Source organism: Vigna angularis, chromosome 5 (genome assembly GCF_016808095.1).
Source record: "Vigna angularis cultivar LongXiaoDou No.4 chromosome 5, ASM1680809v1, whole genome shotgun sequence".
Classification (NCBI taxonomy): Eukaryota; Viridiplantae; Streptophyta; class Magnoliopsida; order Fabales; family Fabaceae; genus Vigna; species Vigna angularis.
In genome coordinates, this window is record NC_068974.1 from 17,052,882 (window position 1) to 17,063,677 (window position 10,796).

A 10,796-nucleotide genomic window follows, 5' to 3' on the forward strand; every position below is an offset into this window, starting at 1 on the left:
TGAATGTGCTAGATCATGACAAAGAGTATGCCATCAAAAAGTTGAAGCTATTAGATAAAAGACCTCTCACGCAAACTAAGACAACATAGAAAAAACAACAAACCAAACCAAATCCAACGTTTATGAATAAACCAAAATAAGACAATTTATTTTTACATGAAAATATTTACCAAATAATAATTAGGGTTGTAGGAAAACAATTTAAAAAAACTTAAGCAAGTAATAAGATAAATTATAACTTTCCTCGTGAGATTAAAAAAAAACAAAAGAATTAAGAATAAATTCAAAGAAATGAGAAATTCATAAGATAGAGAATAAAGTTTGTTGGGGAGGAATAGAAAACAAAAAATTGAGAATGGTGATGAAAAAAAGAAAAGAAAAGGAAGAAATTAAATATTAAAAACTTAAATTAATAAATTAATTAATTTGAACCAATTTAAAATGGTCATAAATTGTTAATAACATTTTAAGATTTTTAAAAATGTCACAAATAATTTTTTAAAATTTAATGTGTAACATCCCAAAATTATACAGTCATCAACTATATACTTAGAATAATTACGCGTATCAATAATCCAAAACAGTTTTAAAAGTAAAGGAAACGGATTAAACAAATGGCCGAACGGCCTTTCATATATAAATTAACGAGCGTTTACAAAAAGGCAAGGACGAACGGTTTACAAAATAATGACCGTACGTCCAACTATTTACAATCAAAAGAGCGCTCGCTCACAGCCGCTCGCTACTCTAAATACCCTAACTAGAACCGAACGCTCACTGTTCGGCCTTCACTTCAACTTCGACGAGGTTGGCGTCCTCCAAATTTTCTTCTTCCAGTGTTTCTTCAAGTAACGCCTCACCATCTGCTCACATCCACACGGATGATCATTGCATTCGACAAGACGGGTATACATAGACGAGACAACACAATGGAAATGCAAGGGTAAGCTTATTGAATTTAATTCAAGTCAAACATACAGTTCATACATATCAAACATATCAATTTATTCGTAACACATGCATTCAAATCATACATTAACTCAACCAAAATCCTGATACTAGACCGACCGTCCGGACTGTATGAAACCTGTGTAGCTAAGGCGTCCGTGCACCCAGGTGAGTGACTGGAATACTCATCAGTAGCCACCTGAGGTTAGTCTTTTATGTCCAAGTTACAGTTATGGACTAGACCTCCTGCCATTCCCCCGAATGACATACTCATCTCTACTTGAGAACGAGCACTCACGGAATATCAGGATGGATCACCATCTAAGCTTACCACGTTCATACTACAAATATCAATATCCAGTCAAGAGTCGTTCCACCCTGGAACGCTCGTTCAAATTCCAAAATCATAATATCATTTCATATATGGTTCGCACATTTTATACTTCCCTCAACATCACATTTTCACTCTTAGTTATATTGCCATAAAAAGACGAACGTTAATTAACTGTAAGGACGAACGCTATTTGAAATCAGGACGAACGCTATTTAAAGATCAATAATTATTCAATTAGTACGAGCGCTGGATAGGAGACCTTGCGCGATTTAAAACGAACGCTCGTTGTAAGGCCGAACGCTATCAAAGACTAACGCTCGACAGAGGGTCGAACGCTATCAAGGATGAACGCTCGACGAGGGTCGAACGCTATCAAGGACGAACGCTCGACATAAGGTCGAACGCTATTAAATACGAACGCTCGGCAAAAGAACGAGCGCTATCAAGAACGAACGCTCGACATAAGGTCGAACGCTACCAAAGAAGAACGCTCGACATAAGGTCGAACGCTACCAAAGAAGAATGCTCGACATAAAGTCGAACGCTATCAAAGACGAACGCTAAATTAGCATTTCAAATGGGGACGCTCGTTCTAAGACAGAATCCTTTCCAAATGAAAGAATTTCACTCTAAATCGTTTTTAGAGAAAAACGAACGGTATATGACCGTACAAGGACGAGCGTATTTTATCAGAGAATATAATATTTTCCATATTTTTCAGTTTTCAATAACTTTACAGATTTCATACGATTCATAACTTATAATTTCTCTCCACCATAATCTCATACATTACAAAATTCATATTATCATATCTCAGTTCATACTTTATACATAGTATCAACATATCAAATTACATACTTTATAAGATTCTCATTAATCATCCATACCAAGCAACCATCAGCATAAGTATCACCCAATGCATACCACATTCATTCAGTGTAACAGCGATCGTTCATACTAATACAACAGCATACAATTCATGCATACAATCCATACCGAACATTGCATACAACTCACATTATAAATTAAATCACAATAAGCTTCCCTTACCCGGATTAAGCAGCGTGCTTTTGTTCTTCAAAAAGAACACAAGATTCCAGTATACTCTTCTACCCTTAACGTTCAAAACCCCAAAACTCTTCCAACTAAAATTACAGGAAACCAATATTGGTTCAGAGACGGTGCATGCAGATTAAAACGAAGCTTGCATGTTGAAAATGAAGAGTGGTTGAGGACGTGAAACTTACCCGTTTCAGAATCCAAAACCAATCGGTTTGATGGAAAGCTCACGGTGCAGGGACGCTTCTCACGGTGCTGAAACGTGAACGGAGCAAAGGAGGGTGAGTTGCAGAAGAGAGAAGAAGAAAGGTCTCTAGAGAGAGAATGGAGAATTTAGGAGATCAGAAATTTGAGGAAGAAGATGAAATGCACAGAGAAAGGGAAAGAGTTTTCCAGAAAATCATTTCTTTCCCCACGCAGGACGATCGTCCAACCGCCTGCTGCCACTTGGATTCCATTAACGTTTTTAGAACGTTCCAAAATGACACTTGTCAGCATGCATGCATTGTGAACGTGAGTGCGTTTTAAATGAAGGGTGTGCGTCTCAATGGAGGTGTATGCGTGGCAAGGTGCATTTATGAAAGTAGAGAGGTGAATCAGCAGAATAATTAATGGGGCGTGACAATCCTCCTAACTACAAAAATTTTCGTCCTCGAAAATTGAAGGCTTACCAGGGAATAGATGAGGGTATAAGTCTTTCATAGCATCTTCAACTTCCCACGTAGAGTCGCCAGTCTTGTCGTCCCACAACACTTTCACCAGTCGAACATCCTTCCCTTTGTATAATTTAGAGCGTTCGTCTTCAATGCGAATCGGCTTCATTTCTAGCGTTCGGTCTGGTCGAAGACGAACGTCCTCCAGCTCCAATATGTGCGAGGGATCAGACACGTACTTTCGGAGTTGGGAGACGTGAAATACCGGATGAAGGTTGGACAATTGAGGAGGTAGGGCTAGCTCGTATGCAACAGGTCCAATCTTCCTTGTGATCTGATACGGTCCCACGAACTTGGGAGATAATTTCTTTGATCGTAACGCTCTTCCTACTCCGGTAGTTGGATTCAACCTTAGAAAAACATGATCGCCAGCTTTGAACTCCAAGGGTCGTCTCCTCTTATCTGCGTATGACTTCTGTCTGCTTCTGGATGCCTTCAGTCTCTCTTGAATTAATTTCACCTTATCAGTTGTTTGTTGAACGAGCTCTGGTCCAGTCAATATGTGTTCTCCTTCTTGAAACCAACAAAGTGGCGTGCGACATTTGCGTCCGTATAGTGCTTCGAAAGGAGCCATTCCAATGCTCGACTGGAAGCTGTTGTTGTAGGTGAACTCTATTAACGGCAGTACATCATCCCAAGCGCCCAAGTGATCGAGTACGCACGTCCTTAACAAATCCTCGAGCGTCTGGATTGTTCTCTCGGATTGACCGTCCGTCTGAGGATGGTACGCTGAACTCATTTGGAGTTTGCTGCCCAGCTCGCTTTGCAACGACTGCCAAAACCGAGAGGTGAACCTTGTGTCTCTGTCAGAGATGATACTGGACGGCACTCCATGTAGACGAACGATCTCTTTGATGTAGAGCTTGGCCAAGTTGGTCATGGACATCTTCAAGTTGACCGCTAGGAAGTGAGCACTCTTTGTTAGACGATCCACTATTACCCAAATAGAATCGTGATTCTTGACCGTGCGAGGCAAGTGAGTCACAAAGTCCATTGAAATGCTGTCCCACTTCCATTTGGGAATCTCCAAAGGTTGTAGTAGCCCACCCGGTCTTTGATATTCGGCCTTAGCACGTTGACAGGTTAGGCATGATGCCACAAAACGTGCAACGTCACTCTTCATCCCTGGCCACCAGAACGACTGCTTGAGATCGTGATACATCTTAGTCATGCCTGGATGCATGCTAAGACGGCTGTGATGACCTTCTTCCAAGATAATTCTCTTCAGCTCGCCATCATTCGGAACGCACGTCCGTCCCATGTAACGTAACATGCCGTCCGTTCCAGCGTTGAAATGTTTGGCTTGATCCGTACCGAGCGCGCTTAAAATCTTCACCAATTCTTCGTCCTCTCGTTGTTTCATCCAAATTCGGTCGAACACATCACTTGATATCCACAAGGTGCAGCATTTAATACTGTTCGACTCCAACTCGAACTGCAACCTTAGGTCTCGGAAACTCTCCACCAAACTTAACTCTTTAACCATCATTACCGAGACATGAACCGCCTTCCTACTTAGAGCATCCGCCACAACGTTCGCTTTACCAGGGTGATAAAGCAACTCGAACTCATAATCCTTTAAGAACTCAAGCCACCTCCGCTGTCTCATATTCAACTCCTTTTGGTCAAATAGGTACTTGAGGCTCTTATGATCACTAAAGACTTGGAAGACGGATCCATACAAGTAGTGTCTCCAAATCTTTAGAGCAAAGACGACCGCTGCTAGCTCTAGGTCGTGCGTTGGGTAATTCTTCTCATGTATCTTCAACTGCCGTGAGGCGTACGCCACTGCCCGCTTCTCTTGCATAAGAACGCACCCCAAACCTTGGTGAGATGCGTCACAGTAAACTTCAAAAGGTTTGGCAGTGTCCGGAATTACTAATACTGGAGCGCTCGTCAGCTTCTGCTTCAACCCTTGGAAGCTGGATTCGCACCTATCGGTCCAAGCGAACGGGTGATCCTTTCTAGTCAGCTGGGTTAACGGTGCTACTATCTTAGAAAATCCTTCTATGAAACGCCTATAGTAGCCCGCGAGTCCCACAAAGCTTCTAACTTCTGATACCGAATGAGGGCTCTCCCAATCCAAGACCGCTCGCACCTTAGCCGGATCAACTGAAATTCCACCAGCGGACACGACGTGACCCAAAAATTGCACTTCTTTCATCCAGAATTCGCACTTAGACAACTTAGCGTACAACTCCTTTTCTCTCAACACTCCAAGTACCACCCTTAAGTGTTCCTCATGCTCTTCACAACTCTTGGAGTAGATGAGAATATCATCAATAAACACCACCACGAATTTGTCCAAATACGGCCTGAATATACGGTTCATGTAGTCCATGAAGACTGCTGGAGCGTTCGTCACACCGAACGGCATGACCACGTACTCATAATGTCCATAACGTGAACGGAAGGCGGTCTTCTGAATGTCTCCTTCCTTGACCCAAATCTGGTGATAGCCTGATCTCAAGTCTATCTTAGAGAAAACGCTCGCTCCATGCAACTGGTCCAGTAGATCGTCAATGCGAGGCAGTGGGTATTTATTCTTGATGGTCAGCTTATTCAACTGACGGTAATCAATACAAAGCCGAGAGCTGCCATCCTTCTTCTTCACCAATAACACGGGCGCTCCCCAAGGTGACACGCTTGGACGGATGAACCTCTTGTCCATCAACTCTTCTATTTGCTTTTTAAGCTCCACCAATTCAGCGGGTGCCATTCTATACGGTTGAACGGATATAGGGGCCGCAGTAGTTACCAAATCTATGGTAAATTCAACTTCACGAACAGGAGGCAATCCAGGCACTTCATCCGGGAAAACGTCCGAGAATTCGTCCACAACCGTTCGTCCTTCAGCGTACTTATTGAACGAACGTTCACCACTCTTATCCGCCAATTCTCGGTCTTCATGCGTCATGATCAAGAAGCAACTGGCGCCTTCCATTATATCTTCTTTAATTTGACTGAGCGTCACTCCTAACTCTTCTTCACATTCCTCAGGAAAAATCAACTCCTTAGCCCCACAATCTATGAGGATGCGATTGGTATTCAGCCAATCCATTCCCAGAATCACTTCTAAGTCCTTGAGAGGCAAACATATTAAGTTCACCTTGTATCTACGCCCCTCTACTTCAACAGAACATCTAACGCACATGGTAGACGTCCTAACCTCTCCAGCCGCTGGGGTTGACACCACCAAGTCGAACTGCATCTCACTCTCGGTTAATCCCAACTTATCAACGCACGCCTTCGAGATGAAGGAGTGTGTTGCCCCCAAATCATACAACACACAGCAAGGAATTCCATGAACTAAGCAGGTACCAGTGACGAGCGTACCTGAGCTCGCTGCTTCTGCACCAGTGATCGCATATACTCGCCCCACAGCTTGGGCTCTTCCTCCTCTTCCTTGCTGAGTCCTCCCAGCATTCGGCGGCCTCATCACTGCACGACCGCCCATATTACACTCGTTCTCCAGGTGACCATTTCTTCTACAACGAGTGCAATATTTCACTCCAATCAATTGAGGGCATGAAGATCTGAAATGGGGTCCTCCGCACTGAAAACATCTGACCGGCCCTTGTTGATTGGCTTGTCCAGCAACTACCATAGCTTGTGAACCACTCGACTGGGCTGGACGAGCGTATGGGGTCCTGTTCCGATTCACATTAGGTCTCGACGTAACTGGTCCTCTCGACGCCTGTTGTTTCTTATGTTGTTCCGCCTCAGCCATATTTTTCTCAAGTATCTTAGCCCTCTCAACCATGGCTGGGAACGTCCGAATACATAGACTGGAAATCAAAACCTTGAGATCACTCCTCAATCCGTTCTCAAATTTTCTACACTGCCACACTTCACTTGTGGCCATAGTATTGAATCTGACGAGATGTTTGAATCTATTGGTGTACTCCGAGACGGACATATTTCCTTGAACCAATTGCAGGAATTCCACCTCCTTTGCAAACCGCACGCTGTCAGGGAAGTATTCCTCATAAAATTTGTTTCTAAATACTTCCCAGGTGATCGGTTGTTGTGCGTCCGTAAGAATAGCCCTAGTGCTCGACCACCAATGGCTCGCCTCTCCAGTCAGTAAATACTCAACATACGCTAATCTGTTTTCATCAGGGCATCGTTTAGCATTGAAGATCTTCTCTATATCCCTCAACCACTGATCCGCTTCGTCTGGGAGACCCTTCCCATTGAATTTAGCAGGATGGTGTTGGAGGAAACTCTCCAAGCTCCATTCGGCAGTAGGCGGGGCAGCGTTGGAAGAAGACGCCCCTGAATGCTGCCTAGTCGCTGCTAAGATCTCCATTAGCTGCCTCTGTGTGGTTTCCGAGTTGGCACGTGAAGCCTCCAAACTCTGCATGGCACTCTGATTCTGCTGCATTAGAGTGGCATTTTGTTCCAGCAGCGTCGTGTTCTGCTGCTGTAAGCGGTCTATCACTGTCTCCAACAACCTAGCGTTGTTGGACGCATCAGGTTCGTTAGGTTGGGGTGGAGGAGGGAGTCTAGGTGCCATCGTTTTCTGTACCAGAGAAAACGAACGTTAGAAATGTTTAATAGTTAAAACAGTAACTTATTAAACACACGATAAGCACACAGCAAAAACGCACTGCACTCATAACCTACAGCGTTCTTAAGAGAACAAAACTGCTCTGATACCAATAATGTAACATCCCAAAATTATACAGTCATCAACTATATACTTAGAATAATTACGCGTATCAATAATCCAAAACAGTTTTAAAAGTAAAGGAAACGGATTAAACAAATGGCCGAACGGCCTTTCATATATAAATTAACGAGCGTTTACAAAAAGGCAAGGACGAACGGTTTACAAAATAATGACCGTACGTCCAACTATTTACAATCAAAAGAGCGCTCGCTCACAGCCGCTCGCTACTCTAAATACCCTAACTAGAACCGAACGCTCACTGTTCGGCCTTCACTTCAACTTCGACGAGGTTGGCGTCCTCCAAATTTTCTTCTTCCAGTGTTTCTTCAAGTAACGCCTCACCATCTGCTCACATCCACACGGATGATCATTGCATTCGACAAGACGGGTATACATAGACGAGACAACACAATGGAAATGCAAGGGTAAGCTTATTGAATTTAATTCAAGTCAAACATACAGTTCATACATATCAAACATATCAATTTATTCGTAACACATGCATTCAAATCATACATTAACTCAACCAAAATCCTGATACTAGACCGACCGTCCGGACTGTATGAAACCTGTGTAGCTAAGGCGTCCGTGCACCCAGGTGAGTGACTGGAATACTCATCAGTAGCCACCTGAGGTTAGTCTTTTATGTCCAAGTTACAGTTATGGACTAGACCTCCTGCCATTCCCCCGAATGACATACTCATCTCTACTTGAGAACGAGCACTCACGGAATATCAGGATGGATCACCATCTAAGCTTACCACGTTCATACTACAAATATCAATATCCAGTCAAGAGTCGTTCCACCCTGGAACGCTCGTTCAAATTCCAAAATCATAATATCATTTCATATATGGTTCGCACATTTTATACTTCCCTCAACATCACATTTTCACTCTTAGTTATATTGCCATAAAAAGACGAACGTTAATTAACTGTATGGACGAACGCTATTTGAAATCAGGACGAACGCTATTTAAAGATCAATAATTATTCAATTAGTACGAGCGCTGGATAGGAGACCTTGCGCGATTTAAAACGAACGCTCGTTGTAAGGCCGAACGCTATCAAAGACTAACGCTCGACAGAGGGTCGAACGCTATCAAGGATGAACGCTCGACGAGGGTCGAACGCTATCAAGGACGAACGCTCGACATAAGGTCGAACGCTATTAAATACGAACGCTCGGCAAAAGAACGAGCGCTATCAAGAACGAACGCTCGACATAAGGTCGAACGCTACCAAAGAAGAACGCTCGACATAAGGTCGAACGCTACCAAAGAAGAATGCTCGACATAAAGTCGAACGCTATCAAAGACGAACGCTAAATTAGCATTTCAAATGGGGACGCTCGTTCTAAGACAGAATCCTTTCCAAATGAAAGAATTTCACTCTAAATCGTTTTTAGAGAAAAACGAACGGTATATGACCGTACAAGGACGAGCGTATTTTATCAGAGAATATAATATTTTCCATATTTTTCAGTTTTCAATAACTTTACAGATTTCATACGATTCATAACTTATAATTTCTCTCCACCATAATCTCATACATTACAAAATTCATATTATCATATCTCAGTTCATACTTTATACATAGTATCAACATATCAAATTACATACTTTATAAGATTCTCATTAATCATCCATACCAAGCAACCATCAGCATAAGTATCACCCAATGCATACCACATTCATTCAGTGTAACAGCGATCGTTCATACTAATACAACAGCATACAATTCATGCATACAATCCATACCGAACATTGCATACAACTCACATTATAAATTAAATCACAATAAGCTTCCCTTACCCGGATTAAGCAGCGTGCTTTTGTTCTTCAAAAAGAACACAAGATTCCAGTATACTCTTCTACCCTTAACGTTCAAAACCCCAAAACTCTTCCAACTAAAATTACAGGAAACCAATATTGGTTCAGAGACGGTGCATGCAGATTAAAACGAAGCTTGCATGTTGAAAATGAAGAGTGGTTGAGGACGTGAAACTTACCCGTTTCAGAATCCAAAACCAATCGGTTTGATGGAAAGCTCACGGTGCAGGGACGCTTCTCACGGTGCTGAAACGTGAACGGAGCAAAGGAGGGTGAGTTGCAGAAGAGAGAAGAAGAAAGGTCTCTAGAGAGAGAATGGAGAATTTAGGAGATCAGAAATTTGAGGAAGAAGATGAAATGCACAGAGAAAGGGAAAGAGTTTTCCAGAAAATCATTTCTTTCCCCACGCAGGACGATCGTCCAACCGCCTGCTGCCACTTGGATTCCATTAACGTTTTTAGAACGTTCCAAAATGACACTTGTCAGCATGCATGCATTGTGAACGTGAGTGCGTTTTAAATGAAGGGTGTGCGTCTCAATGGAGGTGTATGCGTGGCAAGGTGCATTTATGAAAGTAGAGAGGTGAATCAGCAGAATAATTAATGGGGCGTGACATAATGTGTTAAAAAATAAAACAGGTATGTTATAATTTTTACCATAAATTAATTATTATTTTAAGAAAAATATTTTTTTTTTCAGTAATATTTCCAGTCATCCTCACGAAATAGAAATATCATCAAACATGAGAATGTGATATTAAATACATTTACAAATATTCTTTTATTCCTTTTTAATTGAATAAAACTAATTATTTCTACCTCAATATACTTTTGACAATAGTAGAAATATCTTGAAACAAATGCCCTTACCTAATAATTGGAACGAAGTAAAATTATATTTTAACGACATGGCTAAATAAAAAATTATTGCTCAACCGAAATGTCAAGTTAACAAAAAAACTCCAGACTACAAAATCGAGTATTGAGCCAGTTTATTTAAATTTCAACAAGTGTTATTTGAAAACCATTATTTTTTAAATAATTAAAATCTTTAAATGATATAAATATATTATAATTTAAATAAAGAACACTTATATATGCTTTTTGTTTTAATTAATCATTATAATAGAATAATTTAATAAACATATTTTGAAAAGAGAAATTGGCGGTTATATCTGAAGTTTGAATTACTTCATAAAAAATGGGGAAATATCCGTGACAAAGAAAAGGCTAAAA

At 41.5% G+C, this 10,796-nt stretch overlaps 1 protein-coding gene across 1 annotated transcript; it reads right to left on the reverse strand.

The window, feature by feature from the left end:
* Positions 1–4,904: 4,904 nt before the first annotated feature.
* On the reverse strand, positions 4,905–7,573 carry LOC108339193 (uncharacterized). The gene is made up of 3 exons (XM_052878158.1): positions 6,251–7,573; positions 5,108–6,136; positions 4,905–4,988 (listed from the first exon to the last, which is right to left on the reverse strand). Exons 1-3 carry the CDS (start codon positions 7,571–7,573, stop codon positions 4,905–4,907), a joined length of 2,436 nt encoding a protein of 811 aa, XP_052734118.1.
* Between the last annotated feature and the right edge of the window lie 3,223 nt (positions 7,574–10,796).